Genomic DNA, 15,842 nt, shown 5'->3' with positions numbered 1-15,842 from the left:
ACTCAATGTACAATTAAACAGACAGACAGTGGGCATGTTGTTTACAGATGGTTATTACAATTTAATAATCAGGAATCTCCAGTCAGTATAAAATGTGATGAGAAAAGTCCAACTTGGGGGAATACTTTTTTTTTTTTTTTTACAGACACTGTACATATAGAATTCACATACTAACTCTACTAGTAGTTACATCAGTAGTTATAACTTAGAGATCAGAGCACCGAATACACGTCTTGGTATTAGAGCAGAATTTAAAAAAAAATAAAAAAAAAACATCATGCTGCACCAGTTGGGAAAAGAAAGTTAACACAAAAGTCCCATCAGCTGATTCCACCAAGACAACACACATTTTAATGTAAGTTCATTTGGTTTTGAAAAGGAAAACCTCGAACCCTGTGTGCAAAACACATGTTACTACCGTCTCTGAATAGCTGCTTTTAGTTGGAGCAGTGTCAATGATTGCATGTGAGGTGTTGAAACCAAACACGGTCTTCACGATCACCTTTTAATATTAAAAAAGAACATTTTATTTACATAAATTACAAGAGCGAGCACATACTGTTACACCAGTCTACATTAACACATGTCCTTTATATTGTCTAGTTGCCTAGTTTCATCACATCCACTATGGTTAGTCACATATGTTGTTGAACAGAAATAGCTAAAATTCATTTCGTAGCATTTTTTTTTTTCAACATTGTCTAAAACATTTGGATAGATTCACAGCACTCTAAGGACAAGATAAGAACAGCCTTTTGTTTGAGTGTAACACTATTGCTTCACAACCACCCATTTGACAACAAGACTCTTTAGGACAAGGCACGGTGCATGTAATCACATCTACCTGTAAACCAAAGAAATCACAGCATATTAAATCTATACAAAAAAAGGCTTTACATTTGATACACACTGCTCGCCGAAGGAATATCATTTAGCTTTCACAGTCAAAATAACTCGGGCGGTCTAACCCAGACAGTTTTATCTCTCCACAGCAGCATGTTGGATAGCATGGTGGGGGGTGGAGGGGGGGTCTGTGTTATTCACAGGCCTGTTTGATGAGGGGGAGATGGAGATGGTCTCTTGTGCTTAGAGAGAGGAACCTGTTTTCACAAAGAGGATGTTGTAGAGTCCACCACTTCACGGCCGTTGCAAACCGCTGGAACGTAGTTAGAGGCTGATCCTGGGAGAATAAAGACCAGCACCGTTAGTAAGGGAACTGCTTTTCACTGTTTGGAGACAGGACTGTGAACCAGACATAAAGGCCTATGAGTTAGCGGAGTAGGGTGAAGCTCATGGTCCCAAACATGTGGAGAATAAATCTACTCAAATACTAAACTGAAGTACATTATAGATGAACTTATACTCTGACTTTTCACTCTGTAATATTCTTTCAGAAACTCTCTAGCTTTACACTTTTTATGACTATCTATCTATCTATCTATCTATCTATCTATCTATCTATCTATCTATCTATCTATCTATCTATCTATCTATCTATCTATCTATCTATCTATCTATCTATCTATCTATCTATCTATCTATCTAATGATTAGATCATTACCTGAACCAAAGCATATTTAAAGCAGAAGTAAGCAATATTTTTGTGTTACGTAATATAAGTCTTAAATAGTTCTATCTTCCGACAGCAATCACTTACATAGAGTGTTTGGACCGAAACACGGGTCTGTCAGTCACTCTGCTCTGCTCTGAGCCGAGGAGAAAACTTTTCTCGTATCCTACAAGTTTTATCCAATGAGAGAGAACGGCATGAAGGGCTGTGTGTGCAGGGACGAGGACCAATAGATCCATGACGAGGGCGGGGGCTGCTAACTCCATCGGCTGACAAGACGAGTCAAGGCAACGCGTAACTCGTGTTTTTCCGACCTGTGAAGTCGTACCAGTTCGATCTGGTACGAGTTCACGGGTCGGAAGTTACGAGTGGCCGTTGTAATGCACTTTCACAGGTAAAACAGGTTGGAAAAACACGAGTGGGTTGCCTGGAACGCTACAAAGTCGTAAGTTGTGACGTGAAGCTGTAATTTTCGGTTTCAAAAGCCTGCCTGGAACGCAGCATTAGCCAAAACGACCGGATCGCTTACTTCTGCTTTAACAAGGAAGAGTATAAAACCATTGCTGTGATTAAAAGAAATGGAATTTTTCCACCAATGTTACAGTAATTTCTGAACTAAGTTTTTTTTTTAAAGAATGTTGTAAATGAAGATGAACTTGATTTCTTTGCATTATTCAAGGTCTGAAAACACTGCATCTTTTTTGGTATTTTGTCAAGTTGTCCTTTTCTGCAAATAAATGACAATATTTTTATTTCAGATTTGGGAGAAATGTTGTCGATATTTTATAGAATAAAAAAAAAGTGTTCATTTTACTCAAACACATACCTATAAATGGTAAAACCAGAGAATCTGATCATTTTGAAGAGGTCTCTTAATTTTTTCTAGAGCTGTACAGTATATATACTTATACACACACAGACACAACACAACACACACACACACACACACACACACACACACATGTTGTGGTTTTGCTTTACACTAAGAGTTAATTTCAGAGGATAGAAATCTCAAGTGGAGGAGAAGAGGTAACAGGTAAATAAACTCAGATAAGCCTTTAAATGCTCAGTTCAAGCACACAGCATCTTACAGTGGCACACTGAGCCTATGTAAACTTTGCATCTGTGTTTATGAATGAAGATTATGCTGTGTATTATTGGTCCGTTTAATAATAAGCTTTAGATAAGACCGGCTCTTATCCAGTCTGAAAATAAACATAATGACTGGATTTTTAATTGCTTAACCAGGCTGATGCAAAATCAGAGAAACAAGCAGCAGCAGCAGCAGATATCGTCCAGTTTCTATTCTCAGGTTTCTTTGCTCATGCTCATGATTAATTAAACAGGCTCATATAAAAAAAGAATGCATTGCTGTAATACAACCAGAATTGAGGATGGAATTTCCAGTAATGTTTATCCTACAGATGACTCCCTGCTGGTGTTTGGAGCTATACCTTTAGAGTAGCTGGAGCTGGGAGCGGAGGCGGAGGCAGAGGCGGAGGCGGATGCAGAGGCAGACACTGTGGCACTGAAGCGGTTGGCCGTCACTCTGAGCGTGGCCACATTCTTCTGCGGCTGGAACAGGATGATGTGGACCTTGGGCGCGAAGAGGCAGCCGAGGACCACCGAACCACTCAGACTGACGGAGATGCACATGGTGGTGGTCTGCACCTGCCAGGGAGACCAGCACATTAGTCTGCACTTAGACGTCTGTTCCTTTTTGTCTACAAAGGACTAATGAAGTTTGTTCAAAGGCCTGTAGCTCCCCTCTCCCCTCACACACACACACACACACACACACACACACACACACACCTGTTACCTCTCTAGTGTTTGATCAAACCAGTTCCACGTCTGGTGAATTTTGATGAATCTATTTTTCTTTGCTGCCTGTTCTGACAAATTTTGTTTTCTCGTTGTCAGATGTAGACTGTACATACAAATAGAGAAGATTTAGAGCTGAGAGAATGAATGGGTTGAGCTATTGGTCAAATAAAGGGACAATTCATCAGCAACTTGTTAAGTATAATCCTAATTGTTCTGCCATAATGTCAAACAGACACTGATTACAACTTCACTATTGTGAGATTTGTCCTCTTTTTCTTTTTTTTATGTGAGAGTAAACACAACATATTTGAGTTTGGGGCTATTGACAGAACAAAATAAAAGATTCCTCAAGATGCCCCTTTGGGCTACTGTAATAAGAAAATTCACATTTCTTGACAAACAATAAATCATTTGCAGCCCTGTTGTATATTATGTACCATACATATATATACCTATTCAGATCAGTGTGTGTCAGCATCCTGAAAAAAACATTCCCTCATCATCCTCCCACCTCAGCTGGATCAGCTTGGGAGTGACAGGTTATTTTCAAGCCCACAAAGAGGATGACTGAAGTAATAATGGATGTTGTCTTGTTCTGGTCTCAGGATACATCTTGACAACAGCTTTGATTTGGCTTCTTGAGTAAACATTAATAAGAATTTGGACAAAAAGTGATGTTTTTTTGACATATGATGATTACAATTTAGGTTGAAGGCAGCAGAAACACGGCCCTGATGTGTTATTTAAACCTTTCGAATGTATTTATTAAAATGAGCAGAGGATTACTTGCATAAGCTTCATATATGGAGCAAAATTTACATTCATTTGGAGGTTATTTTCAAAATGACAAGAGCAACAAGACTGAACCAAAGAAACCAAAGACAATAAAAATGCTCCTTAGAGAACTGGGCTCATCTAACCTTGACCCAACCTTAACCCTACCCCAAACACTTACCCCCCTTTAACTGTACAACTGTATTTATTTTATTCTCAATGACAAAAATGCTCCTGGTGCATAATACTGCAGTCTTCAAAAAATTAGTCTCACATTATTAGGCACATTTCCATTTTTAATTATGTATGCGCGTGTGAAGTTTTCAATTATGTATGTTAGCAATTCTAATTGTGTGTTTGTCTGTGCATGAATATGAGACAAGTAGAAGAAGGACGTGGGGAGAAGCACAGCTGGTTGTCCTGGAAAGTCAGCCTCTTGTTAGTCATATTTCAGCTGCTAATGTGAGCTGACTGCTGGGGTCATCTTCCTGAGCACCATCTCGTCCCTCCCCACCGGTTACCCCCGCAGCCCAGGAACTTCTATGTGCTTAACCGCAGCATGAAGTGAAATCCCCGCTAAGCACACCCCACAACGACAGTCCTCACACATTTTAGCTGCAAAAAAAAAAAGAAAAGAAAAAGAAACCAGGACTGCAGGTAATATAACTTCAATTGCCTTTTGTCTGCAGCCCCTTATCTCATTCAGCCATAACAGTGTCTTTCTAGCAGCTATTTCCATTTAACAGCTTTTGACACAAATAATTATCAAGCACCAAAAGGCCATGCTGTGGTACCGACTGAACCCAACTGTGTTCCTACTTAAAAAACCTGAAGCAAAGAGAATGAGGTTACCGTCCTCGCTTTAGTTAAAGCTTTATTTAGTTCTCCATTTAAAAGACTTTTACTGTATTTATATTACTGGCTTTATTATTAAATTGAGTTTTTCAGCAGATATTTGCATGGCCTTTCATAATTCATAATTTTAATTTTCCTCAGGTAATCTTTAAAAAGTCCATTTAACAGTTAAAGTATGGCTGTACTATTAAACGGTGTATAGCGTGCATATTGCAGGAGAGGATTTATTCCTATAATGATAATAGAGTGCTGCAGGCTTGAGCCCTAAAACCTGCAAATTACTTAGCACTGCAGCTTAGCACTTCCAGTTCCCTTGTTCAGAAGTCTGTGGGTTTTTTGAGCCAGATCAAACTACAAGTTGAAAAGTAAAGTAATAGTGGTGCCGAAACTGTGTTCAATTGTGGAGGTTATTATGCTGCATTTAATGTGCAACGCATCATAAACTTTTTTTTTTTGGTGTTGTTGCAGAGTTTATTTTCTGTGGTTGCCTATAAAAAAAAAAAATCCCACATGCCTTTTGTCAAGAAAAACCAGGATGATGCCAAATTCTGTGTTGGCCTCCAAAAATAAGCCGTCCCCCAGGCGCTCCATATTTGCTTTTAAATCAAATAAAGTGAAGATTTTTCTGAATATATCTGCATCCATCTGTGGAACTTGGAGTTCATGATGAGTCTCTGGGCGAATAGGGCTCGTCTCTCATTAGAATATTTCTCTGCCATCCAACTGAAATTTGAAATGTGGCGACGGAAGCCACAGCCATTATTACTGGTGTCACACAGATCCAAAGCGGTGAGGTTTCTGTTGCGGTGCCAAACCTCTTGTCTTTCAATTTAGTCTCTGTGCTGCCTCTCCGGTGACGGTGTTGGAGCCTTCCATGTTCTACAGGGTTCAGCAGGTCTCCTAACTCCCACTGGGGGTCAGGGAAGGTAAAAGATCTGATCACTACAGACGTGCTAAGCCTGAGGTACCTCATGATGATCCAAAGCTTGTGTGATCCTAGACCCCCCCTCCCTCTGTTTGCACAATACAGGCCTTGTTGTATAACCCGGGCTAAATACTGAAGCAGTAGCCTTGAATTCACCTACGGCACCAGTGCTCAAAACTTACATGGTCTGTCAACTTCATGCGCAGTGTTTTGCCTTATTTGTCTTACTTTACACTGCATGGTACAATGAATTGCCCTTGCAGCGGTATAATTTCTATTTGAGCAAAATAAAATGTCATTTTTTTCTTTTTTGCTGTGCTGCAGCATTACAAATTAGTCCACTAATAGTTATGCATATTCATCCCATTCATTCATTGTTGCAATTACGTATTTTATGCAACTTACATTTAGCCTTTAGCCATTTGTGTAACGGCTAATGGGTGTAAAACTTTATCACCGTGTGACGACGCTGCAGCCAACATGTAATGTTTCCCCTGACTATTAGGGAAGCAGAGGCCGTAAGCCAGTCAGTACTGTGTCCTTGCTTACAATTATTTTTCTTCCCACAGGTCAAAGCTACTGCGTGGTTTTCAGCATTACCTTGGTTTTTAGTTCTTTAAACATTGAGTAATGCTGAGATTCATATAATCAGTTTGACGGTCATGAATTATTTCCATCCGTACATTCAGGTTTCATCTGTCTCCTGGATCTTTGTTCTTGTCTTGAAAGATTCTCGTATAGTCAGATGAAGAGGAAGCTCTTGTCTGTCATGAGTCTGGGCGGTGATCAAATGGAATGTGAAAGCAACACTTTCTTCCTTACACACAGCAAACACACAGGGGATATTCATTTATAGACATTGTTTACATTTCTGCACCACAGGGGGTTTGAGAAGTTTCTAGAAATATAGTACCAGTCAAAAGTTTGGACACAGTGCTTTTTCTTTATTTTCATTATTTCATTTTTTTTTTAACCTGTCCACCACAGTGTGCACGGCATGTGTGGATGTATTTGTTTGCTGCTGTAACCCTGTGAAGGCACACTTTACTTTTCTTTGTTACTTTATTGTAGATTCAAACTGAAGACATCAAAACTATGAAAGAACACATATGCAATTATGTAGTAAAAAAAAAGTTAAGCAGAGTAGAATATATATCCATATTTTTGCTTTGATGCCAGCTTTGCACACTCTTGACTTTCTGTCATCAGCTTCATGAGGTCGTCACATGGAACGGTTTTCCAACAGTCTTAAAGGGATAGTTCACCCAAAATTGAAATTTGACTCATTATCTACTCACCCTCATGTCGACTAAGGGCTGGGAGAAGTTTCAGAGTCCTCCGTGGCTTCTCTGAGTTACAGGAGGTCTCGGCGTAGCAGTGCATGTCCATGTAACGGTTGCAAATGGATACCAACTGTCTTCGTAACAAAAAGACACACCAAAAAACATCCAAATACCTCCATGCTGCTCGTATGTAATGTCCGTCTTGTATTGAAGCCCCGAAATGTGAAATTGTCCCAAAAAAAATTAAATAAGTCTATATTTCAAGCTTGTTTTGTAGCGGAAGCTTCTTGAAGCTCCTCTTCCCGGTTCGTCAAATTTGGACGAACTGGGAAGAGGACAGACCCTGGTTCATTGGATGTTTTTTGGTGTGTCTTTTTGTTACGAAGACAGTTGGTATCCATTTGCAACCTTTATATGGACATGCACTGCTACGCCGAGACCCCCTGTAACTCAGAGAAGCCACGGAGGACTCTGAAACTTCTCCCAGCCCTTAGTCGACATGAGGGTGAGTAGATAATGAGTCAAATTTCAATTTTGGGTGAACTATCCCTTTAAATGAGTTTGCCTTCAGCATCGTCAGGTGACAGATAACACTTTGGTTTCAATTAACACTTTTGTGTTTACAACATAACATACAGTGCATGTTCCTTCATAGTTTTGATGTTTCCAGTATGAATCTACAGTGTATACCGTGATAAAAAATAAAGACAAACCATTGATTGAGAAGGTGTGTCCAAACTTTTGACTGGTAGTGAATATCAGAAATACTTCATAAAAACAATTCAATGTAGTTACCCTGTAGTCACTGGCAGTGACGTAGAAGATGGGCTGGAAAGCGAGCCAGATGATGCAGGTTGTGTACATGGTGAACCCGATGAACTTGGCCTCATTGAAGTTCTCGGGGCACTTCCGCGTCTTGAAAGCGTAGACAGTGCACAGGATGATGAGGATGCAGTTGTAGGCCAGCGACATGAGCATGCTGGAGTCCCTGCTGTTGCATTTGAGGGTCACCACGTCTCGCCTCTCGGGGCTCACCTCCTTCCGGACGCCCGGCACCTCCACCAGCAGCCAGACGAGGGCCACCAGCAGCTGGCAGGAGATGAGGGCGCTGCAGATGGCCACCTGGGAGGCCGGGCTGATGAAGCGAGGCCGCTGGGCTCCGTCCTTCACCCCGCTGAAGATCCGGGCGATGCGGTTGGTCTTGGTGAGCAGGGCAGAGTAACACACGGCGAACGAGGTGCCCAGGCCCAGCCGGCGTAGAGTGCAAACGGCGGTGGAAGGTTTGGCGATGTAGATGAAGGTCATGCTGTAGCACATCAGCACCCCCAGCAAGAGGATGTAGGAGAGTTCACGTCCGCTCGCTTTAACCACAGGCGTCTCGTTGTGCTTGAAGAACAGGCCCACTACCGACAGAGTGCACAGTATACCCAGACAGGAGATGGTGACTGGCCCAATGGCCCAGGCGTCCTCCCAGCGGATGTACTCTTCGGGCAGATCGTAGCAGCCGGTCAGGTTAGCCAGGGGCCACTGGCCGAAGCTGCAGTCGGCACAGGTGAACTCGTCCTGCAGGTACTGGTAGGGCTGACAGGGGATGCAGATCCAGCAGCACACGTCTCCGGGTTGCATGCTCTTGATTTCGTTCTTCCTGCAGGGGTCGCTGCACTGGGAGGTGGGCGGCACCAGGCCCCGCCAGGACACCATGCTGTTGTTCAGGGTCAGGTTCTGGTCCCAGTAGCCCACCTTCTTGTAGACGAACTTGCCCTCCTCTTTGTGGTAGTGGAAGATGTTGTAACGGCTGATGCTGTCCCCAACCGGGTTGAAGCGCACCATGTTTTCTGTCTCTGCAGGTCTGAATGGAGCTGGTGAGAAGCACAAATACAGTGATATTCATATGTTTTACATTATTAACCCTAGAACACTAACGTTAAAAATAGTAACATCATCACTAACCCGATATAATATACCCATAAAAAAATATTTCTCATCAAAGTATATTAAAATACAACAATACATGGCAAATTGAAGTACACACTACCTTTATTTTCCACTATACAATGTTTCACAAACTGAAAAAAAGGTATCATGGAGGACCCTATAAAAAATGTCCAAATTTTGTGATTTTTTTTGTTTTTTTAACAAAAACTTCCTTTAAAAAAACTAATGGAGCTGGGAACTTGTCCTTCAGACCACCCATTTGTGGGACATTTGAGCCTTATTTGGTGGAGTAAAAAGAAAAAAGAAAAATTTTCAGCATCACCAGAAATGGTCGCCAGATTTACAATACATAAACACTAACGTCGGGTGAAATCCACCCGAACATGTGCCTGCTGAAAAAACTAGGGATGGGAGCAGGGTAACATGCCTATTGACGTCAGTGAGCAGTATGAAGCTACCCAGGGACCCATGAAGCTCAGACAACAGCAACATAATGAAAATTATGAAACAATAATTTCACGGGTGAAAATCACCCGACGTTAGTGTTCTAGGGTTAATGAGTATAAAAGTCACATCATTATCACAACGAGTTATGTGATTTGGTGTCATATGCTACCGGACATCTTTGGGGCAGTAGTCCTTTTTTATTAATGATTACGAAATACATCAATCTGGCTCAAATAAATTGAAAATGCTGTTTCCAGGCATTTCATTGATTCTCAGAATAGTATGTCCTAGATAGCTTCCCCTCCCACTGATTTCTCCATGCTAATTCATGGATCATTTTTGCTAATTGAATAATTATAAAGCTTGTTTCAATGTGGAACGCAGAGGAAATGGATTTGAAGTCTAAATCCAGTGCAATGCCTATTTGCAACCTGCTTTACATTAAAGCATTCTCAATTATTTCAAGCCCATTCAGAGCCATTTAAAAATAATTCACATTTCAAAACAGTATAACGTAAGAACTTCTGTTTCCTTTTGGTTGGTGTTCCTACCTTCAAACTTGGTCTTCAGGATGAACTCCTTGTAGAACCGTTTGCCGTTACCTGGTTTCATGGCTTCGCAGACCTTGGATGTGTTGGAGCACACGGCTTGTCTCATGTTGTGCAGAGCATAGGCCATGGCATAGACCGCGTTCACCACGAACATGATCTTGGACTCCTGCTCAAACGTTCCATCTCGCAGGCTGTGTTCGCTGCAGCCGTGCTCTTGGAGGCTGCAACTAAACCGGTGCTCCCAAAACTCCTTGAACCACGGGTTCCTTGTGTTGGTGTACGGGTTCAGCTTGGTGAAGTAGTCTTCAAACTCTCTGATCGTGTAGGAGGCCAGCTCGATGGTGAAAGCGCCGTCTGCCGCGTTCTCGCTGCTCCTCACCACGCTCTCCTGCGCTCCCCACCCGTCGCTGGCCACCCAGATGAAGGAGACGTTCATGCGGGCGGCCGAGACCAGCAGCTCCCGGGCGTCCTCGCTGCGCGTGAACAGGATGACCACCCTGGCGTTGGACTTCTGCTGCAGGGAGCGGATCACGTTGTCGTAGCCTTGGCGGTTCATCGAGCGGCTCACCTTGGCCGAGGTGGCGATGCAGATCTGGCGGGTCCGGGCCTCCTGCTGGAAGGCGTCGATGCCGGTCTCGCCGTAGTCGCCCTCCGATGCCACCGTGGACACGTAGGTCCAGTTGTAGTAGCGCAGGATCTCAGCCATGGCCTTGGCCTGGTAGAAGTCGGGGGGCACGGTGCGAGCAAAGTAGTCGTAGCGGGTTTTATCGCTGAGCTTCGCACTGGTGGAGGCATAGCTGATCTGAGGGATCTGGAACAGTCGCAGCAGGTTGGCCACCTGGAGAACAAATAGGAAATGTTAAGAGATTTAATGTCATACTTCAAAATACTTGATCATATACAGTATTCTTAGATATTAATACCCTGATATATAATTTCCCTTTATTGGGTCTCATTTCAGAATAGGCAGTGAATGGAATCATGGTGAGAAATAACAAACATATAAGGTTTTCCTAACTGGTATCAAAATGAAAACATGGAAAGCATTAGTACTACCACTCAGACAATTGCCCTGGGAAACCATTATGATTAGACACCATGAGTTTCCACATGTATTTTAACTCCTGAGACCCAGCAATATTTTTTTACAGTGTAGTGCACAGCATGCAGCAGTGGCTCAGGAGGTAGAGCGGGTCATTTGGCGCACATTGGCAGCCACGCTTCGGTCAGTCTGCCCCAGGGCAGCTGTGGCTACACGTAGCTTACCACCACCGGTGTGAATGTGGTATGAATGAACAGTGGTTTCTGCATGCGCTTTGGGTATCGGGTTTCAATAGAAAAGTGCTATATAAAGGTAAACAATCATGTTTTAGGTCATTTCTCTTATACTATGCATGTCACCTTATTAAGTCATATTGTTCCTTCAAGAGGACAACTGGCCCTTTACAATGATACAGTATCTTGTGTGTAGGGGTGTGACCTTTCAAACTCCTCTTTTTAAAATGGCCGACATCTCAACAAGCACATTATAAGGGAAATGTAAGTGAGCATGGTATGGCTATATTTTGATTGTATATTATAAGTACTGTGGTGGACATCTGTACTTGGGTCAAAACCAAAACGTAGGGTTTTGAGGTTTTAACAAGCATAAAATGATTTCCCATAGAAATATGTTCCCTTACATATAGATCCCATGATTTAATTCTTGACTCTAAATAATGATGAATCAATGAAAAATCTTAATGGATGGACAACAAGCCTTTATGGTATCAAGCTTACTATAGGAGCATAAAATGCAACCTGTTTCTTTGTGTGTCTAAAAAGTCTGAATGCTCTATAAAATACCAACCCAGGATAAATGTCTAATGATGAAATCACAAAAGTAAATAGTGTAGTCTACTTTTTTTATGTTACTGCATTTTACTGGGTAATTCTAGTCTTTTAATAAACATCAAAATATTGCATGTTTGAGAACAATATACAGTAGTCCTGTTGTCCACTGGACATGTTGTAAAATTTGAATGAAATTAAGTTTTCTTTTTTTTCTTTGCAGTTTGTTCTTCACCACCCCAACACTTAACTTAATTAGAAACTTTTTTTAAGCAGTTGATACTGTAGGTTAGTTAATACATACAAGCATTCTTGCTCTCAGTGATTTAGTTGTATAAAAAGTGCTCAGTCATAACATGACTGGTTTAAAGGGCACCTACAGCTGGACAATTTTCAGCCCAATAAGGTCACAGCTTCCCTTGTAATGAAGGTCATCATCTGAGGAGGTGCTATAATTGTGATAAAGATCTATGAAAAATGCTGCATTTCAACCTTTTGAAATATTTTAAAACTTGTTTTTTTTTTTTTTTTGGCCTTTTAACTTACAGATACCCATCTGGTCATAGGTGAAGTGGTGCTATTGGAGCTCAGGGCTCCTGCCTCCTGATGTGCTTGATGTGCAGAGACCGGCAGAAGAAAACAGTTACGATTCAATGTTTCTCTATCTTCAACCTCTTTACGCTATTGCGGATTCATATCAGCAGCCAGTGCCACAAATCCCCTCAGATAACAGTGGCAGATAACAACAGCAGCAATGACACAGAGATAACACTTTCATCAGTGCGTTATGCTGTCAAAGCAGTTCCATCAACTCATTTAAGTCTCCTGACAGATTCTGCCAGAAGTTACAATTGCACCTATACCTAGACAAATATATTGATTTCTGGTGATACTGAGCTGAATGGGGGCGGGTAATAATTTTTTAACTGAAAACTCCAAGCAGAGCATCCAGGTCAGACACAACCCTGTTGCAATGATTCTGTTGGAGTGGTATCATGAAATCATAGCAATTACTTTCCCACACGTCATTACAGAGCCAACTCTGACAGGGAGCTGGTGAAAACTTGTCATTCTGCAGGATCATCCCATGAGACACTGGGGTGATTAGTAAATACCCATGAGCTTCAAGATGACTACAGTATCTCCTCCCTCAGGCATCATGGTATGCCTGGAGGCTTCCCAAACAATGGCCTCCCCATGGATGTAGTCGCAACATTCAACTCTTCTTCAACCGTTCTGTCTAACAACTCACTTACTCCTACCCAGACGTGACGTGACGAGACCCTAAACAGCAATCAGTGCTTTCTGTCTTGTTGTAATTTATACATATACAGTACATGTTCTGTATAAGCAGTAGCAAACAAATTTTCAGCATGTGGTCAAGACCCCAAATCTTTTTTTAGCCCATCGCCAGCAGCTTGACTCCAGGGATGGAAATGTTGGTTGTTAGAGGCGCCCCGGCGGTTCACCTGATAGAGGGCTTAGTCCTAATGGCAGCAGCTCCGTATGTGTTTGGATCTAACCTGTGGCCCTTTGCCGTATGTCATCTCCTCTCTCTCTCTCTCTCAACCTGACCTTCTCTGACCTATCTAAATAAAGGTCTACACAAAAAAATGCTCCCTCAATAAATAACTAGAAAAAATGGCCTGTAAGTGTGGAAAAAGAAAAATGTCTTTTGGCAGTGGTGGATTTTAGTGGTTCTTGATTATTATGTTTTGCTATCAATGCAGTATTGAAAATATATTCTTACATAAAATATATGGTTTGTTCACATTGCACCACATTTGATTTTCAGTGTGCATGATGTCTCAATCTGTTTTACTTATTTTGACGGAAAAGTTTATGTATCATATACTGTAGGGCCCATGCCATTAGACCTACACTGATCAGGCCTAACATTCTGACCACCTGTCTAACACTGTGTGTTGTGACAGCTTTCTATCAGAAGCAGCATGAACTTGTTCAGCAGTCTGAGCAACAGTAGCTGGTCTGTTGGATGGAGCACACGGGCCAGCCTTCTCTCCCCACGTGTATCAATGAGCCTGTGGCCGCTTCACCACTCTTCCTTCCTTGGACCAGATAGATCCTGACCACTGCAGACCGGGAACAGCTACAAGAGAGAGACCCAGTCGTCCTTGGAGAACTGGATCAGATCCTTACACTGAACATTTTTCCTGCTTCTAACACATCAACTCTGAAGATGGGGTTCTATTTTCGTTGTTCACCTGCTGCCCAATATATCAGACCCACTAACAGGAGCCATGATGAAGTGTTATTCACTTCACCTGTCAGTGGTCCTATTGTTGTGCCTGATTGATGTATATATATAGAATTTATACCTGTGTGCTGGTATGTTTGTGATGTGCTGTGATTATATGACCAAATCAATAGTTGATTGGTGAGGTTTCTGTGTCACTGTGTTTCAGTGTCGTTCTCTGTACTTGACTGAACCTGATCATGTTGAAGTTGCTGATGTTGAACAGTTACTTTAACTGTAACTGCTTCAACCCAGAAAAGAGGGAAGACATCAGAGGAGATGATGTGAGTATATCCAGAGGGAGGGTCATCTTTTGTCTGACCATTAAAGGGATATTTCAACTTTTTGGCAAATTCGCCTATTGCCATAGTCCCTATAGTCATAGGAGTAGGTTCATTACCTTTAATTGTTGGTGCAAGCTGTTTTTCAATCGGCGGGGCAGAGACGTGAGCTGCTCAGCTAACACAACAGAGGCGCACAGTACTTTCACCTTTCCCTCATCAACTCATCAAATACACAATCAAACAACTCCAAAACACTCTCGTGGACAAGTTGTGACCTGCACATTCACTAGCTATAAATAATAACGTATAACATTATGACACATAAAGCAAATACTCTGAACTATTTGCTGAAATGTCTGAAATGTAGTTCCGGCTACGCATTTGCCTTGAAAACAACTCAGTCTCATAATGTTCTATTATTATTTCATAGCGTGGCAAATGTGCAGGTCACAACTTGTCCACGAGAGCGTTTTGGAGTTGTTGGATTGTGTATTTGGTTTGATGAGGGAAAGGAAGAAATACCACGCGCCATGCAGAGCTCACATCTCTGCCCCACCGATCTAAAAACAGCTTGCACCGACAATTAAAGGTAATGAACCTACTGCTATAGGGATTATGGCAATGGGCCAATTTGCCAAAAATGTTGAAATATCCATGCCAGTCACACCTTATAATGTGGTTGCATGTCTAATGGTGTGTACCTACAGCATCAAGCCTCCATGCAATGGAGCATCTTAATAAAGCAATACAATTGTAAACATACATTACTGGACTGACACAAGCAGTAAAGACGACTTGGCATTGAAAAGGCAATACACATTACGTTTTCCATCAGAAATTACTAACATTAGCCTTCATCTGCGAGTGCCAGTGTGCTTAACCTCCTTTAGTTAAAACACCCTAAAGACATGAGTAGAAAATGCAGGCACAGTACAAGCTCTTGAGGGGATGAATGGAGTAAATATGATGTATTTAGACAAGTGCACAGCACCCAGCAGTAGTCCTCTCCACTGTCTCTAGTAGAATATAGGGCAGAGGTCTCATCACATTACCCACTGAGAGATGTGATTTCTGCTGAAAATGTACGGGCAAGCCTGATGAAAGCCGCTGCTTGATTTATGTGGTCTGCTGCTGAATATGCAGGGTTTCGTATGTGGCAGGGTAACGTATGCCACTGACAGTCAGTCAGTCACACTTGCATGGTGAGAAGGTAGTTTCCTCTTGCAGGGTTTACAGCCAGTTGGTCCTCATCGAGAGATTCCTGGAGAAGCTTGACAGTGCACCTTTCAGGACGGCACTGGAGT

General features: G+C 42.0%; 1 protein-coding gene across 1 annotated transcript in view; it reads right to left on the bottom strand.

Annotated features, from left to right (window-relative positions):
* Positions 1-763: 763 nt before the first annotated feature.
* The window catches only part of grm2b (glutamate receptor, metabotropic 2b), a 29,425-nt gene continuing 14,346 nt past the window's right edge, over positions 764-15,842 (bottom strand). The window contains exons 2-5 of the mRNA XM_085777190.1: positions 10,168-11,005; positions 8,030-9,093; positions 3,025-3,241; positions 764-1,180 (exon numbers count right to left, since the gene is read on the bottom strand). Coding sequence (XP_085633316.1) covers positions 1,107-1,180; positions 3,025-3,241; positions 8,030-9,093; positions 10,168-11,005 — 2,193 coding nt within the window. The 3' untranslated portion in view covers positions 764-1,106. The remainder of the gene's footprint in view (positions 1,181-3,024; positions 3,242-8,029; positions 9,094-10,167; positions 11,006-15,842) is intronic.

The sequence above is a fragment of the Trachurus japonicus genome, chromosome 5 (genome assembly GCF_045865225.1).
Source record: "Trachurus japonicus isolate A0001 chromosome 5, Traja_1.0".
NCBI classification, from domain to species: Eukaryota; Metazoa; Chordata; class Actinopteri; order Carangiformes; family Carangidae; genus Trachurus; species Trachurus japonicus.
Note: the sequence above shows the minus strand (reverse complement) of the source record. Positions and strands in the feature narration are given on the sequence as shown.